The 22,053-nt window shown below is 37.0% G+C and overlaps 1 protein-coding gene across 1 annotated transcript; it reads left to right on the forward strand.

Moving 5' to 3' along the window:
• Window positions 1-16,619: 16,619 nt before the first annotated feature.
• On the forward strand, window positions 16,620-21,831 carry LOC122427759 (integumentary mucin B.1-like). The gene is made up of 4 exons (XM_043447437.1): window positions 16,620-16,751; window positions 17,222-17,254; window positions 20,122-20,451; window positions 21,625-21,831. Exons 1-4 carry the CDS (start codon window positions 16,694-16,696, stop codon window positions 21,654-21,656), a joined length of 453 nt encoding a protein of 150 aa, XP_043303372.1. The 5' UTR covers window positions 16,620-16,693; the 3' UTR covers window positions 21,657-21,831.
• The last annotated feature ends 222 nt before the right edge of the window (window positions 21,832-22,053 follow it).

Genomic DNA, 22,053 nt, shown 5'->3' on the forward strand with positions numbered 1-22,053 from the left:
TTACTATGAAGTACTGTTTAATGTACAGAAGTGATGTACATTACATAAGGGGAATGATGTTTTTTGATGAAATCTAGGTTTTCAACTTTTTTTTTCCTAAGAAATGTTTGTATTCCTTAAGTTTAGATAGACACATTTTTTGGTTTAATTCTAGGTGTTCTATAATTTTAGTATTTATGGTTAAGTGTTTAGTTTTTGTGTACTGTATGAGACATGAATCATGTTTTTGTTATCATATTAGGTAGTTCTGTGTTTTTCCAGCATTATTTGTTGAAAGACTTTCCTTCCTTCTATTGAATAGCCTTTTTAGCATTTTTGTGAAAAAACCAATTAACTGAAAATGTGTGGATCTATTTTAAAATTCCCTATTCTGTTCTATTGTCCTACTTTCTATCTTAATGTCAATATCTCAATGACTTGATTAATATAGCAGTGTAAGTTGGGAAATCAGGTATGCTATTCTGGTAACTTTGTTCTTTTTAAAAAAATTTTTGTTCCCTGAAATATTTTAATATGTCATATATTCTTTGGAATCTACTTGCAAATTTTAACAAAAAAAGTCTTCTGAAATGTTGACTGGGATCAAATTGAAGATATAGATAAATGAGTATTTAAAACTACTATTTCTTCAATGACATGAAGATAATATATCTATGTGTATTTCAGGTTATTTGATTTCTGTCATTGACTATTTCTAATATTCACTGTAGAATTCTCACTTATTTTGTGATAAATTTATCCATCAATAATTACGTATTATTGATGCTGTTTTAAATAAGGTTTTGAAATTTTCAACATCCAAATGATCATAGTAATATGTGGAAATACCTTTTGATTTTATATATTGATATTCTGTCATATGATCTTACTTCATTTGCCTATCATTTCTAGCACATATTTGTGTGTGTGTGTGTGCATGTATGTGTGTGGTTATACATGTGCACAACCATGTTCTCTGCATGTAAAGACAGTTTACTTATTTCTGAGCTTTTTATATTTCTTTTCGCCCCTGCTTCTTGCATTGCCTAGGACCTCCAGAAAGATATGCAATAGAAGTAATAGGAACAGACGTCCTTCAGCTCAGTTCAGTTCAGTTTAGTTGCTCAGTCATGTTTGGCTCTTTGCGACCCCAGGAATCATAGCACACCAGGCCTCCCTGTCCATAATTTCTGATTTTAGGGGAAAATATCAGGTCTTCTCCACTATATAGATTATTAGTTGCAGTATTTTGTAGATAGTATATATTAGAATGAAGAAATCTTTGTTTATTCTTAGTTTAAAGTGACAAAAGGGAAGAATCTAAAACCAAGAATACAAATACCTGGCAAAGTTCTCATTCAGATTTGATGAGGACCAAAAGTTTTACATACAGGCAAAAGCCTAAAGAGCTCAAAAACCCCAAATCATTTGTAAAAGAAACATTAAAGGCATTTCTCTAAGCAAAAAAGAAAAGGTCACAATTAGAAACAAGAAAATTTTGAAAGGAAAAGTTCATTAGTAAAGGTAAATATACATGCAGTAAATTAACCACTTATAAAGCTAGCAGGTAGGTAAAAAGGCAAAAGTACATTAAAAGGATCATACATCATGATCAAATATTTGCAAACAATGCTGCCAATAAGAGATTAATTTCCAAAATATACAAATAATTCATATAGCTTAATATAAAAAAACCACCAACCCAATCAAAAAAGGGGCAATGACTACATAGACATTTCTCCAAAGAAGATATACAGATGACCAATAGGCACACAAAGTGATGCTCAATATCACTAATTAATAGAGAAATGCAAATTAAAACTACAGTGAGGTATCACCTCACACCAGTCAAAATGGTCATCATTAAAAAGTCTGCAAGTAATAAATGCTGGAGAGGGTGTGGAGAAAAAAGAACCCTCCTACACTGTTGGTGGGAATGTAAATTGGTGCAGCCACATGAAAAAACAAATGGAACTTCTTTAGAAAACTAAAAATAGAGTTACCCTATGATCCAGCAATCCCACTCCTGGGTATATATCTGAGAAAACTCTAATTTGAAAAGATACCTCTACACCAATGTTCATAGTAGCACTACTTAACAATAGCCACATCATGAAAGCAACTGAAGTGTTGACTGACAAATGAATGGATAGAGGAGTAGTGGTATATATATATATATATATATGAATATCACTCAGTCCTAAAAAGAATGAAATAATGCTAGTTGCAGCAACATGGATGGACTTAGAGATTACCATATTAAGTGAAGTCAGACAGAGAAAGACAAACATCATATGTTATCATTTATGTGTGGATATGATACAAATAAAGTTATTTTCAAAACAGAAATAGACTCAAGACATAGAAAAACTTATGGTTACCAAAAGGATAGTGGGGGCAAATGGAGATAAATGAGGAGATGGAGATTAACATAAATACAATAAAATATATGAAATAGGTAAACAATAAAGACCTATATATAGCACAGGGAACTATATTCAATATCTTATAATAACCTATAATGGGAAAGAATCTGAAAAAGAATATCACTTTGCAGAACATTTGAAACTAATACAACACTGCAAATTTACTATACTTTAAATAAAGCTGGACTAGAGAAGAAAAAAAAGAAAAACCATATGATCATGTCAAAAGTTGCAGAAAAAGTTTGAACAATATTAAACATACATATATGGTAAAAACCCTCATGCAAGTAGGTAGAGAGGGAACAGCTCTCAAAATAAATAGGCCATATATGATAAGCCAGCCTACGTCTGATAGCATACTCAGTGACGAAAAGGTGAAAACAGTTCTTCTAAGACAAGATTGTCCACACTCATTACTTTTATTCAACATAGTATTGGAAGTTCTGGCTACATCAATCTGGCAACAAAAGGAAATGAAAGAAATCCAAATCAGGAAGGAAGAAGTAAAACTATCACTATTTGCAGGTGACACGATACTATACATAGAAAATCCTAAAGACACCAGCAAAAAACCCAAAAACAACAAACAAGCAAAAACAAAACAACAAACTGCTAGAGCTCTTCAATGAATTCCATAAAGGTACAGAATAAAAATTAATATCAGAAATCTCTTGTGTATCTATGCACTAACCATCAACTACACAAGAGAAAGTAAGGAAACCATCCCATTTACAATCACATTAAAAGGAATAAAATACCTATGAATAAACCTACCTACAGAGGTAAATGACCTGAAAAGAACTGAAGATGACAAAAACAGATTGAAAGATATATCATACTAATGGGTTGAAAGAATTAATACTGTTAAAATAACCATGCTCTCCAACTTCAGGTGGTACTTCGTACCTATAGTTATCGAATCAGTACAGTACTGACACCAAAACTGATACATAAACCAATGGAACAGAGCAGATTGCCCTAAAATCAACTCACATACTTATGGTCAATTAACATTCAACAAAGGAGACAAGAATAGACAATGGAGAAAAGACAGTCTCTTCAAAAACAGAAAAAGAGACACAGATGTACAGAACAGAATTTTGGACTCTGGGAGAAAGCGAGGGTGGGATGTTTCAAGAGAACAGCATCGAAACATGTATATTATCTAGGGTGAAACAGATCACCAGCCCAGGCTGGATGCATGAGACAAGTGCTTGGGGCTGGTGCGCTGGGAAGACCCAGAGGAATCGGGTGGAGAGGGAGGTGGGAGGGGGGATCGGGATGGGGAATACATGTAAATCCATGGCTGATTCATGTCAATGTATGACAAAAACCACTACAATACTGTAAAGAAATTAGCCTCCAACTAATAAAAAAAAAAAAAAAAAAAAAGTTCAGTTCAGTCGCTCAGTCATGTCCGACTCTTTGTGACCCCATGAATCGCAGCACGCCAGGCCTCCCTGTCAATCACCAACTCCTGGAGTCCACCCAAACCCATGTCCATTGAGTCAGTGATGCCATCCAACCATCTCATCCTCTGTTGTCCCCTTCTCCTCCTGCCCTCAATCTTTCCCAGCATCAGGGTCTTTTCAAATCAGTCAGCTCTTCACATCAGGTGGCCAAAGTGTTGCAGTTTCAGCTTCAACACCAGTCCTTCCAGTGAACACCCAAGGACTGATCTCCTTTAGGATGGACTGGTTGGATCTCCTTGCAGTCCAAGGGACTCTCAAGAGTCTTCTCCAACACCACAGTTCAAAAGCATCAATTCTTCTGCACTCAGCTTTCTTTATAGTCCAACTCTTACATCCATACATGACTACTGGAAAAACCATAGCCTTGACTAGATGGACCTTTGTTGACAAAGTAATGTCTCTGCTTTTTAATATGCTGTCTAGGTTGGTCATAACTTTCCTTCCAAGGAGTAAGCGTCTTTCAATTTCATGGCTGCAATCACCACCTGCAGTGATTTTGGAGCCCAGAAAAATAAAGTCATCCACTGTTTCCCCATCTATTTGCCATGAAGTGATGGGACTGTATGCCATGATCTTAGTTTTCTGAATGTTAAGCTTTAAGCCAACTTTGTCACTCTCCTTTCCCACATTTTCATCAAGAGGCTCTTTAGTTCTTCTTCACTTTCTGCCATAAGTGGTGCTAGGAAAACTGGACAGCTGCATGGAAAAGAATGAAATTTGAACATTTTATCACACCCTATATAGATACAAACTGAAAATGGATTAAAAACATAAATGTAAGATTGGGAACCATAAAACTTCTAGAATAAAACATTGGCAAAACAAAATTTAGGCATAAATTGTAACAACACTTTTCTGGATCTGTTTCCCAAAGGAAACAAAAACAAAATAAATAAGTTGGATCTAATTAAAATAAATAAGTTGGACCTAATTTAGGTCCAATTAAAGTTGAACCTAAAAGCTTTTGCATAGCAAATGAAACCACTACACAGTGAAAAGACAAGCTAATGAATGAAAGAAAATATTTATAAATGAAATGACCAATATAGTGTTAATATCCAAAATATATAAACAGCAAAAAAAAGTCAATCTCGAAAAAAAAACACACAAAAAAACCCAAATTAAAAAACGGGTGGAAGACCTAATTAGACATTTTTCCAGTGAAGACATACAGATGGCCAACAGCCTAATGAAAAGATCCTCAACTTTGTAAACAGTCAGAAAAATGCAAATCAAAACCACAATGAAATATCATTTCACTTCTGTCAGAATAGCTATTGTCAAAAGATGACAAATAATAAATGTTGATGCAGATGTGGAGAAGAGGCAACCCTAGTACACTGTTGGTGGGGATGTAAATTGGTTTGGTCAATGCAGAAAACAGTATCAAGTGCTCAAAAAACCTAAAACTGAACTATTCAATGATCCAGCAATTCCACTCCTGGGTATATATTGAAAGAATACAAAAACACTAACTTGAACAGATACAGGCAACCCAATGTCCACAGCAGCATTATTCACAATAGCTAATATATAGGAGGAACCTAAGGGTCCATCAAGAAATGACTGATAAAGAGAATGTGCTGTATGTCTACAATGAAATATGACTCAGTCATAAAAAAGGATGAAAGTTTGCCATTTGTAGCAACATGAACGGTTCTGGAGGGTAATATGCTTAGTGAAATAAGTCAGACAGAGAAAGCCAAATACTGTATGCTACCACTTAATTGTGGAATCTAAAAAATAAAACTAACTAGTGATTATACAAAAAATAAACTGACTCACAGTTATAGAGAACACACTATTGGTTACCATTTAGGTGACAGAAGGTGGTAGGGGCAACAGAGGGAAAGGGGATTCAGACGTTTAAACTACTAAATATAAAATAAATAAGCTACAAGGGTATATTGTTTAACTTGGGAATAAATTCAATATTTTATAACTGTAAATTGAGTAGAACATATAAAAATTTGGAGTCACTTTGTTATACATCTTAAAGTAATGTAATATTATAAATCAAATATACCTCAATAAAAAATGTAAAAAAAAAGTGTCCTTGAAGTTTTATTATGAATTACTCTCAACCCAGAATCTATTCCTCTTATCAAATCTGCAACTCTGTTTTTATAATAGTGCTGAATAATTCAATAATAATTCCAGACAAAAATTAACAGAATATCCAAGTACCTGGCTCAGGTTTTTGAATAAGTACTTGACCGTGTGCAAAGTAAATATCCAGCAAGTGTGATGATGGAAGACTAAGGTAAATGTTAGGACAGAGAGAGTTGAGCAGGAACAAAAAGGGCTGACGGTATTTCAAGGTCTGCTTGGAACTGTATGCATAATGAAACTGTCCTCAGGCATCAGGAAGGACACTCTTGTAGTAGAATTTTTGTCAGATATGCAGGAGGCTAATGTGATTCTCAAAGACAGAGAGTAAATGTGAGGGTTGAGGGGGCTGATGAGGAAAAAGGATGCTTATCTAAGTATTCTAGGGTAAACCACACAGTATTGTGAAGGATATTTTCCTGAGGTGTCAGTCCTGGTGTGTAATTATTTTCAGATTTTCAGGAAGGGAGTTTGGGAAGCCTGAGAATGTTGTACAGTCTGTAAAATTTATGCAACTATAATAAAGGCAGTGTGTAAAAATAGTTTAGATGAGGGTAAAGGATGATGGGAACTACAGATAAACTGAGTGAGATAATAAGACTTGTAAAAAGAAATAAGAAGATACTAAGAAAAAGAAAACAAAACATAATGAAGAAGAAACAGTGACATATTCCCAGAGAGGCAGAGAAAAAAAAGTAAAGTATGAACAATGGGGATAACACTTGTCTGATTGCTTTACTTCAGGAAAGAGTATTTTGTGGTTTGTTCTGGGTTTCTAGAGTGGAACAGCCATTCAAAATTCATGGGAACAAGAGTTGCACTTAGAGAGAACAAGATGGCAGAGGAGTAGGTGGAAGTGGATTACATCTCTCTCCACAGATACGTCAGGAATACACCTTCAGACACAGAAGTGCATGCAGAACACCTGCTGAGAGCAGACAGGAATACCTGATCAGTGGAAAAGAACATATAGAATCACGGAAAACTTGAGATCAAGCCTTGAGCCTTTGGAGTGGGAGCACTGACTCCAGGACCCTAGACTACCATAGAACTAACCCTAGGGAGTATCTCACCAATAGTGAGAACTCACACAAAGGAAACCACTTGAATACAAGACCCGGCATCAGCCAACTACCAGTAGCACCCTGTGCAGGACGCCTCATCTAAACAGCAAACAAAACAAAAATACAAACCCAATCATCAGCATCCAGGATTACCACCTCGATCAGCCTTGTCCATCAGAGGAAAAACAAACAAACAAAAGTCCAGCACAAATCTCACCCTATACAAAGCTTACACAAACCACTGCACCAACCTTAAGAGGGCAGAAACCAAAAGAAAGAAAGAATTCAACCTTCTTCAAGGAAAGAATTCAACTTTCCTTGAAGCCTGGGAAAAGGAGACCTCAAACACAATAAGTTAAAAAAAAAAAAATGAAGGGGCAGAGAAATACTATACAAATGAAAGAACAAACTAGAAACATAGAAGTCCAAATAAACGAAGAGGAAATAGGCAAACTACCTGAAAAAGAATTCAGAATAATCATAGTAAAGATGATCAAAAACCTTGAAAACAAAATGGAGAAAATGCAAGAATCAGCCAACAAAGACCTAGAAGAATTAAATAATAAACATACGGAGACAAATAACACAATTATTGAAATTAAAAATACTCTAGAAGGCATCAATAGCAGAATATCTGAAGCAAAAGAACGAATCACTGAGCTGGAAGATAAAATGGTGGAAATAACTTCTGAAGAGCAGAAGAAAGTAAAAAGAATGAAAAGAACTGAAGACGGTCTCAGAGACCTCTGGGACAATACCAATGCACCAACACTCGAATTATAGGGTTCCCAGAAGAAGAAGAGAAAAAGAAAGGATATGAGAAATTTTTTGAAGAGATTATAGTTGGAAATTTCCCCAACAAGGAAAAGGAAATAGTCAATCAAGTCCAAGAGGCACAAAGAGTCCCATACAGGATAAACCCAAAGAGAAACACGCCAAGACACATACTAATCAAACTAACAAAGACTAAACACGAAAGAATATTAAAAGCAGCAAGGGAGAAGCAACAAGTGAAATACAAGGGAAACCCCATACGCTTAACAGCCGATCTTTCAGCAGAAACTCTGCAGGCCAGAAAGGAAGTACTGAAAGGGAAAAATCTACAATCAAGATTACTGTACCCAGCATGGATCTCTTTCAAAATTGATTGAGAAGTAAAAAGTTTTTCAGACAAGCAAAAGTTAAAAGAACTCAGTACCACCAAAACAGCTTTACAACAAATGTTAATAGGACTTATATAGTCAAGAAATACAAGAAAAGGAAAAATATCTACAAAATCAACCCCAAACAATTAAGAATATGGCAATAGGAACATATATATTAATAACTACTTTAAATGTAAGTGGACTAAATGCTCCAACCAAAGACACAGACTGGCTGAATGGATAAAAAAACAAGACCTATATATATATGCTGTCTACAAGAAACCCACTTCAGACCTAAGGACACATATAGACTAAAAGTGAGAGGATGGAAAAATATATTCCATGCAAATGAGAAGAAAAAGAAAGCTGGAGTAGCAATCCTCATACCAGACAAAATAGACCTTAAAATAAAGAAGATTACAAGAGATAACAAAGGACACTACATAAAAATCAAGGGATCAATCCAAGAGGAAGACATAACAATTGTAAATATTTATGCACCCAACATGGGAGCACCTCAATACATAAGACAAACACTAAGAGACATAAAAGGAGAAATTGACTGTAACACAATAGTAGTAAGAGACTTTAACACCCTGCTTACACCAATGGACAGATCATCAAAACAGAAAATTAGTAACAAAACACAAGTCTTATATGATACATTAGATGAGATGGATCTCATTGATATCTTTAGGACATTCCATTCAAATGCAGAAGAATACACCGTCTTCTCAAGTGCACATGGAACATTCTCCAGGACAGATCAAATCTTGGGTCACAAATTAAATCTCAGTAAACTTAAGAAAATTGAAATCATATTAAGCATCTTCTCCAACCACCAGGCTATGAGACTAGATATCACTTACAAGAAAAACACTGTAAGAAACACAAACACATGGAGATTAAACAACATTTCTAAATAACCAACAGGTTACTGAAGAAATCAAAAGGGAAATCAAAAAACTTCTAGAAACAAATGACAATGAAAACACAACTCAAAACTTATGGGATGCAGCAAAAGCAGTTCTAAGCGGGAAGCTTATAGCAATACAATCCCATCTCAAGAAACAAGAAAAACATCAAATAGACAACCTAACATTACACCTAAAACAACTGGAAAAAGAAGAACAAAAAAACCCCAAAATGAGTAGGAGGAAATAAATCATAAAGATCTGAGCAGAAACAAATGAGAAAGAAATGAAAGAAACAATAGTAAAGATTAACAAAACTAAAAGATGGTTCTTTGAGAAGATAAACAAAACTGATAAACCTTTAGCCAGACTCATCATGAAAAAAAGAGAGAAGAATCCAATCAACAAAATTAGAAATGAAAAAGGAGAGGTTACAACAGACATTTGTATTTTAAGAGACTATTATGAACAACTATATGGCAATAAAAAAGATAACCTGGAAGAAATTGATTCTTAGAAAAGTTCAATCTTCCAAGACTGAACCAGGAAGAAATAAGAATTATGAACAACCCAATTACAAGCACTGAAATTGAATCTGTGATCAAAAATCTCCCAAAAAACAAAAGCCCAGGACCAGATGGCTTCACAGGAGAATTCTATCAAACATTAGAGAAGAGCTAATGCCTATCCTTCTAAAACTCTTTCAAAAAATTGCAGAGGAAGGAACACTTCCAAACTCATTCTATGGGGCCACCATCACCCTGATACCAAAACCAGACAAAGACAACACACAAAAAGAAAACTACAGGCCAATATCACTGATGAACATACATGCAAAAATCCTCAGCAAAATTTTAGCAAACAGAATTCAGCAATACATCAAAAAACTCATACACCATGATCAAGTTGGGTGTATTCCAGGGATTTAAGGATTCTTCAACATACACAAATCAATGTGATACACCATATTAACAAACTGAAAGATAAAAACCATATGATAATCTCAATAGATGTAGAAAAAGCCTTTGACAAAATTCAACACCCATTAATATTTAAAACTCTTCAAAAAATGGGCACAGAAGGAACTTACCTCAACATAGTAAAGGCCATATATGATAAGCCTATGGCAAACATTATTCTCAATGGTGAAAAACTGAAAGCTTCCCCCCTAAGATCAGGAACAAGACAAGGGTGTCCACTTTCACCACTATTATTCAATATAGTTCTGGAAGTCCTAGCTACAGCAATCAGAGAATAACAAGAAATAAAAGGAATTCAGATCAGAAAAGAAGAAGTAAAGCACTCACTGTTTGTAGATGATATGATACTGTACATAGAAAACCCTAAATATAGTATCAGAAAATTACTAGAGCTAATCAGTGAATTAAGCAAAGTTGCAGGATACAAAATCAATACACAGAAATCACTTGCATTTCTATATAATAACAATGAAAAATCAGAAAGAGAAATTAAGGTATCAATCCCATTCACCATTGCAACAAAAAGAATTAAATATCTAGGAATAAACATACCTAAGGAGACAAAAGAACTGTACACAGAAAATTATGACACTAATGAAAGAAATCAAAGATGACATAAACAGATGAAGAGATATTCCATGTTCCTGGGTAGGAAGAATCAATATTGTGAAAATGACTATACTACCAAATGCAATCTACAGGTTCAGTGTGATCCCTATCAAATTACCAGTGGCATTTTTCACAGAACCAGAACAAAAAATTTCACAATTCATATGGAAACAGAGTAGACCCCGAATAGGCAAAGCAGTCCTGAGAAAGAAGAATGGAGCTGTAGGAATGAACCTTCTTGACTTCAGATTATACCTCAAAGTTACATGCATCAAGAGAGTAAGGAACTGGCACAAAAACAGAAATATAGACCAATGGAACAAGATAGAAAGCCCAGAAATAAACCCATGCACCTATGGGTACCTTATTTTTGACAAAGGAGGCAAGTATATACAATGGGGCAAAGACAGCCTCTTCAATAAATGGTGCTGGAAAAACTGGACAGCTACATGTGAAAGAATAAAATTAGAACACTTCCTAATACCATACACAAAGATAAACTCAAAATGGATTAAAGACCTAAATGTAAGACCAGAAACTATAAAACTCTTAAGAGGAAAACATAGGCAGACAACTCAATGACATAAATCAAAGCAAGATCCTCTATGACCCACTTCTTAGAGTAATGGAAATAAAAAGAAAAGTAAACAAGTGGGACCTGATTAAATGTAAAGGCTTTAGCACAGCAAAGGAAACTATAAGCAAGATGAAAAGATAACCCTCAGAATGGGAGAAAATAAGAGCAAATGAAACAACTGACAAAGGATTAATTTCAAAAATTTACAAGCAGCTCATACAACTCAATACCAGAAAAACAACCCAATCAAAATGTGGGAAAAAGATCTAAACAGACATTTCTCCAAAGAAGACATACAGATGGCTAACAAACACATGAAAACATGCTCAACATCACTCATTATTACAGAAATGCAAATCAAAACTACAATGAGATATTGCCTCACACTTGTCAGAATGGCCATCATCAAAAAGTTTATAGACAATAAATGCTGGAGAGGGTGTGGAGAAAAGGGAATGCTCTTGCACTGTTGATGGGAATGTAAATTGATACAGCCACTATGGAAGATGGTATGGAGATGCCTTAAAAAACTAGGAATAAAACCACCGTATGACCCAGCAATCCCACTCCTAGGCATATACCCTGAGGAAACCAAAATTGAAAGAGACACATGTATCCCATTGTTCACTGCAGCACTATTTACAATAGCTAGAACATGAAAGCAACCTAGATGTCCATTGACAGATGAATGGATAAAGAAGTTGTGGTACAAATACTCAATGGAGTATTACTCAGCCATAAAAAGAAATGCATTTGAGTCATTCTAATGAGGTGGATGAACCTATTACATAGAGTGAAGGGAGTCAGAAAGAGAAAGATAAATACCGTATTCTAAGGCATATACACGGAATCTAGAAAAATGGTACTGAAGAATTTATTTACAGGGCAACAATGAAGAAATAGACATACGGAAATGGGGAAAAGGGAGGAGAGGGTGAGATGTATGGAAAGAGTAACATGGAAACTTACATTACCATATGTAAAATAGATAGCCAATGGGAATTTGCTGTATGGCTCAGGAAACTCAAATAGAGGCTCTGCGTAAACCTAGATGGGTTGGATGGGGAGGGAGGGAGGTTCAAAAGGGAGGGGATATATATATACCTATGGCTGATTCATGTTGAGGTTTGACAGAAAACAGAAAAATTCTGTAAAGCCATTATCCTTCAATGAAAAAAATTAAAAAAAGAGTTGCATTTATAGAGAATTGATATAAAGCAACGAGTGGGATAGGGGCTTCCCAGACGGTTCAGTGGTAAAGAATCTGCCTGCCAATGCAGGAGACACAGGAGATGCAGGTTGAATCCCTGGGTCAGTAAGATTCCCTTGGAGCAGGAAATGGCAACCCACTCTAGTATTCTTGCTTGGAGAATCCCATGGACAGAGAAGCCTGGTGGGCTGCAGTCCATGGGGCTGCAAAGGGTCAGACACGATTTAGCAACTGAACACACACATTGAGTAGGATGAGCCTCGACTGGAAAAAGAATGAGAATTAGGGTAAGGATTAGATGTTCTTTTCCTTAACTAGGAAAAGCCAATGGTGGAAGGAATTTGTACTTAGGAGAGTTATTTTCTGATAGTAAAATGATGAACCAGGACACAGGCAAGTTTTAGGAAAACTTCCCTGAATTGGATGGGGAACACATGTACACCCGTGGCGGATTCATGTCAATGTATGGCAAAACCAATACAATAGTGTAAAGTAATTAGCCTCCAATTAAAATAAATAAATTTATATTTTTTTAAAAGGGAAATATTGTGAGGCTTATCAGGTACAGTTGAATCTTTATTGTGGTTCACTGGTGTGTGCCCATGCTCAGCCACTGTGTCCTGTCCAAGTCTTGGTGACTCCATGGACTGTAGCCCATCAGGCTCATCTGTCCATGGGATTCTCCAGGAAAGAATACTGGGGTGGGTTACCATTTCCTACTCCAAGGGATCTTCCCTCACCCAGGGATTGAACCCACATCACTTGTGTCTCCTGCATTGGCAGCAGATACTTTATGACTGGGCCACCTGGGAAGCCCTGATTCACTGGTGCAGGGAGTTCCTATCTTCATGTGTAAGTATATGCTGTTTTTTGTGTATGTGTGTGTGACCCTTTAGATTCAGATTTCTGTGACTAGGAGATTTGAGAGAATAAAGAATCTTTGTCTCTAAACACCACTGGCATTCTTCCATAGTTAATTCTGTTCATGAGATTCCTGCCTTCCTAGCCCTTCTGTACCTATTTTATATCATAACTCATAGTCATAGGCTGAGGTTCAACCTTACAAGACCTCATCCATGTCCTGGTTAATCCTGACCTTTCATAGTATACTCTCTCCCTGATCCTCAAAGTCCTTCTCCTTTGTCTTTTGCTTACTATTTGAATTTGTATTATATTCCTTCATTCATTCATTTAGTTAGGCTCATTTCTCAAGAGCCTACTCAGTGCTTGGTATTCTTCTAGGTCTTGTGAAACAGAGTGGAACAACTTAAGTTTGTTTTCTTAGAGCTCATTTATTTGAAGGAAGACAACACAAGAGAAGCCAAGGACAAAGAAACAGTGAGACAAGAAAATATCAGGGAGTGATAAACCTTATATGAAAATAGAATCTAATTTGATTTCCATGAAGAGGTGCTATTTGAGACTGAACAGCGATAATGGAAGCTATTGATAACTAGAAGAAACATGCTAGGTCTGCACACTGTGTTTGTGCACACAGTCAGATTTATATTGCTGAACAGTCATTGTGTAGCCCTGTCTGTTTCTCAGCTCCTCTGATGGAAGAACAGGATGAGAGCTGATCTTTGATCCCAACATCGAATCTTCCTGGGCCTCACATCACCCTGAGACTTCTAATTACATCTTTTCTCTCTTATATAAACTTAGTACCATATCCTCTTGTTTATCTGTGTCTAGTTAATTCTTATCTTTATGAAACTCATTCATGTATCCTTGCCCATCCCAGTCCAGGACTACTGCAGAATCTTCCAAATTTTGTGAGGTATCTGACAAGGGGCAAGGGGCCTGATTTTGGTCCAAGTCCTTGATGTTCCTCTCAAGACCTCCCTTCAGGCTGAGGCTTATTTTTTGGTTTCCTTTCAGGACCTAGGTCCTTTACTAAATGATTCAAATGAGAGTGTGCACTGCTGGTGGGGCCAGGTTTGTGATCACTGGGTAAGTTCAGAGGGTAGAAAGAGATGTGAAGTTTGTATGGAGGAATACTGAAGTGTCACAAATTTAAGATGTCATGTTATGTGTTTTGCAAACTGTTTAATATAAGAAGCATAATAAAAATGATAGGTTACTTACTTTGAAACTTTAAAAATATATTGTGAATAAAATTAAAATTGTGTTAGACTGTAAAGCCTTGTGATTTTTGTAAGAGTTTAAAAATATTAAAATCTTTTTTATATGCAAAGTATTTAAAATGATAAGATCAGAAGACAAAATAAATTATTTGAATAGAAAATCATGAATGAGGAAGTTCAAATGTCAATAAATGCATGCAGTATGCTCAAATTTACTATAATCCAGGAAATGCAAATGAGCATAACAAATACTGCTTTGACTGATCAGGTTAGCAAAATAATATTGAGATACATTTACTTCTGGCAAGATGGTTGGAAAGAAGCACTCTCATATTTTCTTTCTTTTAATAATAATTTTTTGAGTTCTTGGGGAAAGTAATTTGATACTACCTATTAAAAATATCAATGAGTTTATTAATAAGTCTGGCAATCTAGAGCATTGATATAAAATATTTGGTAAGAGTACATTAAAAAGGCATATCAATGGCTTTATGATTGGTAGCAGCAAAAAACTAGCAGTGACCTCAATTTCTATCACATGGAAGGTTAGAGTCAATTATGATATAACAAAACCATTTAAAGGAATGATATAGATCTATAATGGCTGACCTACATTTGTTAGACGTCATGTTGAGTGCACATAGAAGAAAGAATGATCCAGAATATAATGCTGTTTTGTATACCATATTGTAAGAAATATATTGACATATATATATAGATTTGTATATGTACAGATTTATATATGATAAGAGGAACATGGAGAAATTCACTTAAATTTCATTTAAATTTGTTTTAAACTAAATTTTCATTTAATTAATTTAAATGAATCAATTATATATTTATATATAAATATATCAATTATTTATATAAACATATAAAATATATTGATTATAATATTATATATAAAACATTATATTAAATATATAAATTAATATATGTTAATTATAACTATATAATTAATATATATTAACTAGGAATTAATTATAAATTTCATTTAATTTTATTTATTGAAATTTTCATTTAAATTTCATTTAAAATTCATTTAAATTTGTTTTTGGTGGTGGTTTGGTTTAGTCGCTAAGTTGTATCCGACTCTCGCAATCCCATGGACTGTAGTCTGCTAGGCTCCTCTGTCCATGGGATTCTCCAGGTTAAAATACTGGAGTTGCCATTTCCTTCTCCAGATCTTCCTGACTCAGGGATTGAACCTGGGTCTCCTGTATTTCAGGCAGATTCTTTACCATCTGAGACACGGGGAAGCCCATTTTTGTGCTACACATTGTAAACATAACCTCACTTTCCATCTCCTACAATTCTTTCCTTCCTTCTTACCTGTGTTATTATTTTTATTTTTTTTTATTTTTTCTATGTTATTATTTATTAGGTTTTATCACCTTATATATACAAAATATTCTTTTCCATTTTTCTCTCCTTCCTCCCTGCCTCCCTTCCTATTCACTTATTAACATATGGGTTTCAACAACAGGGTGGATGATGTGTAACTTTTGTGTGCTTTGTTCACTACTGCGTCCTTAATGTCTAGTGCTCAATGACTATTTGTAGAATGAAATGTATGGAGTCAAGGCATGCATTAATTAACAGACATCAGTTTCATTTTCTATTGTTTTTCTTTTTATTCACATGTGCAGGAGAGAGGCCATAGCTGGAAGAATGTACAGCCTGACTCTCAGAGGGTGGTTCTTCCATCAGGCTGCTTTACCCTAATTAATCTCCTTTGATGAGAGACAAGACTGAGTAAGTTTCCAAAGTCTCTGAAGGGAGCACTGCAGATATGACTAAATCAGGAGGACTGGATGAGGGTTTTTTTCACCTTGTCAGAAAAGACTATAATCATGATACCACTCTATCTACAAGGTATGAATGTGTCAGAATGAAATGATTGATATTATGATCTTTCCAAGAGCCTCAGGCCGTGCTGTTTTTTCTTCGGTGGTTTCTCTGAGAACGAACACTCCTGGCATTAACTAACCCGGATTCTGGTCTGGCATCTTCCGATTTGTGTTCTCTTTCTTCCTATATAATGTTGATGTGAAATCCTGGAGTCAAGATTCCTCCAGGCTCCGAAAATTTCCTGTGATCCCTGCTTTGCAACTGACCATCATGAAGCTCTTGGCCTTCCTGACACTGGTGGCAGTTTCCACCATCCTGGTTTCTAGCCGTAAGTAAAGATTCTTACCTGAAAATTAGGTTTGGAGGAATAGTTACATCAAGATAAGAACTCTGTGTGGATGTGGGTTTGGGGGAGCCTAGAATGCTGGCCTCTCCTGTCCTCTACTCCAGTCCCCTGTTACATCACCATTTTCACTGACCATCCACGATAGATTTGACTCTACCCTTAGGCTCTTCCCAATTCAATCAGATCATAGCTCATTTCTGACCCTGGAACCCAGTTTCATGGTCAGAGTCAGTAAAATCTGTTTAAGAATACAAATCAGAGGTTAATTTCAGGAAATCAAAAGTGACCACATATTGTCACATTTTATATTATCTGTGAATCTCTTCCCCCTCAACGTGTGCACCAAAGACTAAAGTTATTTGACTCTGAAAGCCTGCACATTGTCCATATTCTTCTCTCCACACCCAAATCTGGCGTTCAACTCACATCCTGTTTTTATTTTTCTGTTTCAGAGGATGAAGCAATTGCTTCACAGGACACACCAGGTGAGTTTGCCCTTGCACCTCATCTCCTTCCAGCAATGACCATTTTCCATCCCAGCCTCATGTCAAAGTTTCCATAGGAGATAGGATATAAGGATTCCTAAGTATTCTTGCCTGGAGAATCCCATGGATGGAGGAGCCTGGTAGGCTACAATCCACAGGGTCGCAAAGAGTCGGACATGACTAAACAACTTCACTTCACTTCAAGCCCAAGCCTTGGGCTTCCCTGGTGGCTCAGATGGTAAAGTGTCCGCTTGTAGTGTGGCAGACCCAGGTTCAATCCCTGGGTTGGGAAGATCCCCTGGAGAGGAAATGGCAACCCACTCTAGTACTCTTGTCTGGAAAATTCCATAGACTGAGGAGCCTGGTAGGCTACAGTCCATGGGGTCGCAAAGAGTCGGATACTACTGAGCGACTTCACTTTCACTTTTCTTTCAAGCCCAAGCCTGGAAAAGCCTTCTGTCTGATTCAAATGTTTATGGTGAACATAGAAAGTCTGCTTATTTCTTACACATTATTAGAGAACATGAACACTCTGGCATGGATTTATATAAATTGTGGGTCAATCATTGAATTTTCTTCAGCAGAGAGGAGGCCGTGGTCTGATGTTGTGACCTGAGAATTTGGGGGAGGTGCATGTAAAGTCTTTCTGATTACCCTAAACCAAAGGGCTGAATATATGGCCAGTGTGTAAGTGAGAGGTCATTTAGTCCCAGTGATAGGGATAGAATAAGACAGTTCTACACCTGGAAATCCCACTTGGGGAAGACAGAGAGGGACTTCAGAAGATTACCATGAGCTAGACAGCAACCAGAAGATGATTAGAACATATGGCAACTAAGCAACAATCAGAACATTTTGAAAGTAAACAGACTTACTGTTTACTCAGTGGCCACTGCCACCAAAAAATGGGATGAGGCCTGAATTTGGCCTTGGGAGGTTTATCATAACAGATTCTGAAAAACTGCATTCCTACACATAGCCAAGGTAGGAGTATAGGTGAAAGAGAAAAGAAACTAGGTGAAAGAGGACATTATACCACAACCTGAGATGAATTACAGTATTTTAGGATATGTCACCACTTCTTTGTTAATATACATATGATTATCGCACCATGACAGTTCTGGTTAGACCATATAATGTTAAGGAGGAACTAATGATGTAAGCCTTGATGTCTGACCCCAAAAGAGAAAACCTGTGGTCTTCTACCTTTCCCATTTTTTCTTAGATTATAAAAATGCAGCCTTTAGGAATTCCCTGGTGGTCCACGGGTTAGGATGCGATGCATTCTCTGTTTGGGCCCGTTTTCGAGCCCTGGTCCAGAAACTAAACTCCTACAAGCTTCGTGATACGGCCAGAAAAAAAAAAAAAGGAGGCAGCCCTCTTTGTTCTCAGGGCTGCAGTCCCTTGCCTGCCTGTATCTCTCACAAGTACCCTACTCTAATTAATTCCCTCTTTGCCTGTTGCCTTGCCTCTGGCTGAATTCTTTCTGTGCCTGAATTGTTTTGCACCAAGACAAAAGAACCTACACACCAGGCACCAGGTGTGCAATTTGAATTAAAAGATTGTGAGTTAATGTCACCTCTTAAATCAGGAGTTGTGGCTTCCAGTCCCAGTCTGAAGTGCAGCTGGATTCAAGTCCCATTGAGGAGTGTGGTTTCACCATAATAAGGAGAATGTAGCTCCTGAGACTAATGCAGAAATGAGGGCATAAGGACCACATGGGAGAGTGGGATAACAGGATGTGGAATGTAGGGGTCAAGTGCAAGTAGGGCTCTAAGCTCTGCTCTTTGTAATGGCATCAATGCCTGATTCCCAGGCTGAGGTTTGTTTTCATTCTTTAACCTAAATCCCAAGGTTGTGGATCAAAGCTCCTGGTCATTCTTGGACTGTCCCCATAGCACCCTGCCCATTCTATGCTGTGTGTGTCGTGCTCATACAGGCATTCTGAAGATTCCTCTTTTCAGCCTCAACAGCTTGCGGACTTGGGTTCTCTGATCATAGGGCACTGACTCTAGTCTGACCTCGCATACTGTGCCACATGTGCCATGTGGAGTCCAGTTAAAAAATATTCTCTTTCCTGCATGAGGTCTGAGTCAGCACAGCTAGAGTACGGGTATGGAGATGGTGATGAGATGGTTTTCACTCACAGTTTGGGGGTCTGACTCTTGCTATTTGTTAGCAGCTCTGTGGGGAGAGATAAATCTCATAAATCTTGGCAAGGTCCTTTTGAACATGGGGTGGGTGAAAAAGCATTTGCTTATTCTTATTATTTCCAGAATAGTACCAATATTTCCCATTATGTAGAAGGGACTCTCACAATTATTGCTGCAGTACAAGTTCCCACAAAAGGCGTGACAAATCTCTCTCTCCTTAGGCCAGAACCTGCAAAAAGAGATTTTGCTGCATTAAAAGAAAGGAGATACTACCTCTAATCTGAGATACATCAACTGATTCTTCTCTTCTCCTCATACTGCAATGCTCCTCATACTCAGAACCTACTCAGTTCTAAGTCATTCTGTGGGAAGTCCCCAGAATGTCAGTCCACAGGAAGTTCCTTTTTGTCTCTCAGCAGTGGTTCCTGTGAATAAGGACATATGTGGATTTGGTCTTTCGTGTTCATGCTAGCAGAAAGTATTTGCCTGTGTCTTCCCTCAGCCTCACTGCCCTAGCAAGGAAATGCTAAATTCTTTCTCTCCCACGAAGGATGGGGCTAGGAAGAATGAGTAAGAGGAGAGTTGGTAGCTAGGGTAAAGGTATGACATAATTGATGACATTTGCTGAGATGAATTCAGAATGAGAAATGCACATTCAGGCATGTTGCCTGCAGAGTCACATGTCTTGATTTGAATGTTTCCTCTTAATTTCAGCTTCTGAAGCTACAGCCACGAACTCTGACCCCAGCGAAAGTACAGATGCTCCCAGCGAAAGCACAGATGCCCCCAGCGAAAGCACAGATGCCCCCAGCGAAAGCACAGATGCCCCCAGCGAAAGCACAGATGCCCCCAGCGAAAGCACAGATGCTCCCAGCGAAAGTACAGATGCCCCCAGCGAAAGTACAGATGCTCCTAGCGAAAGTACAGATGCCCCCACCACAAGCTCTGCTGATTCCACTTCCACTGCTGCCAGCTCGACTGGTGCTTCATCTACCACAAAGGCCACCTCCACAGCCAGGACTAGACATACCACCAATCGATTGTGTAAGGTCACCCCATAAATACTTTCTTCATGGATCTCCTGGATTCCCTGTGTCCACTATTCTCAGCATAGACTATATTTGGGGGGCAGAAAAAGTCATGAGAAAAGTCCTGCTTTCTTTTCAGTATTTTCTAAATCCTTGTGGTTTTACAAATCAAGCCAAGAGACAACATCAGAGAAATCAAAAATTTTGAGTCTCTCGTTTACCAATTATATCTGCATGGCTCTTGAAATTCTGGAATTTAATAGGTAAAATTCATCATTAGTAAAATTGACAATGGAGAGACCAAAGTATGTCCCTCCATGTGGCCAAGTACCTGGCTAAGTCTGTTTTGTTTTGCTATAAAATTCTTATTTCCTTTAAAGATCTTTCTAAAAATAGAAAATATCTTTACAAAGATGCTTCCTTGAGGCAGAATGCTTTAAGTGTTATTCTGGGTATTTCTGGGAATTCAGAATTCCACTGTGGTTCATGGTACAGTCTTCCTGCTCCTGGCTCATTTCTCCCTGACCTTAAACAGTCTGGTAAAATCAGTGACTACTATGATTGATTCTGAATATATGACAGGCAATGTGGTATCAAATTCACATATATAATGTAGGGTTGGCCTAAAAGTTCGTTCAGGTTTTTCCATAAGATATGGTCAACCAAATAGTTTAAATCTCATAGTAACTCTATGAAATAAATATTTTAAAGATGAAGAAATAAAAATTTGCAACAGAAACTTCCCCCTGAATATTGTGCAGTAAGAGATGAGATGGATTGGTACATAAACAATGAACGTCCTGAGGAATCTTAGAAATATTTATACTCTTTCAGTGCATGGCTCCTGGCTCAAAGTTCTGTACTAGGTAGTCAATGGGTGAGAAAATGAATATTTGTCTTTTAACAAGAGAAGCCTGGACTGCTGTGTGCTGTAGCACATGGAAAACCAATTCATACTGGTCATCTCTCTGTTTTTTTCTAAACTTCCCACTGATCTAGGCTTCCATCCCAGGCTCCACGTCCAATTGCCTCTGGACAGGCATTAGGTGTTTATCTTCCAGGAATGTAAATCTCTCTTTGACCATGAATTCAGTGCCATTTGACATTTGTTAGTCTTCTTGCAGATTCCAAGGTATAAAGCCACATTTTCAACCTTTTTTGAAAACCTCTTATCTTTTTTCTGTTTCAGGTTTATTTCCACGGATTAACATATTTTGCTGAGTTATCAGTGAGATGGAATTAGCCTCGGCCTTCTGCATTTGATCCTGCTGGGCTGGGCCAATATATCCCTTGATTTCTTTTAAGGCAATGATTCCATCCCTACCATATCTATCCTATCTCTAATCAGTGTGTCTTCTTTAAAATAAAGAAATAATGAGCAACATGAAAAAAAAGATTTTCTGTAGGTGCTGGTGTGGTGATTGTTCAAAAGTTTAGTCTATCCAAGTGACAGAGTTTGAATCCTACCTAGTACTTTCTTGGATTAATGTTAATAAATAGACTTTCTACATGTTTATCCAATTTTTAAAAAACAGGACACGATCCTTTGGTATATCACTAAAGACTAGAGTTTTCTGTATGTGAGTACACTAATCAACATTTCCTGGGTACAAATGTT

Source organism: Cervus canadensis, chromosome 25 (assembly GCF_019320065.1).
Source record: "Cervus canadensis isolate Bull #8, Minnesota chromosome 25, ASM1932006v1, whole genome shotgun sequence".
Classification (NCBI taxonomy): domain Eukaryota; kingdom Metazoa; phylum Chordata; class Mammalia; order Artiodactyla; family Cervidae; genus Cervus; species Cervus canadensis.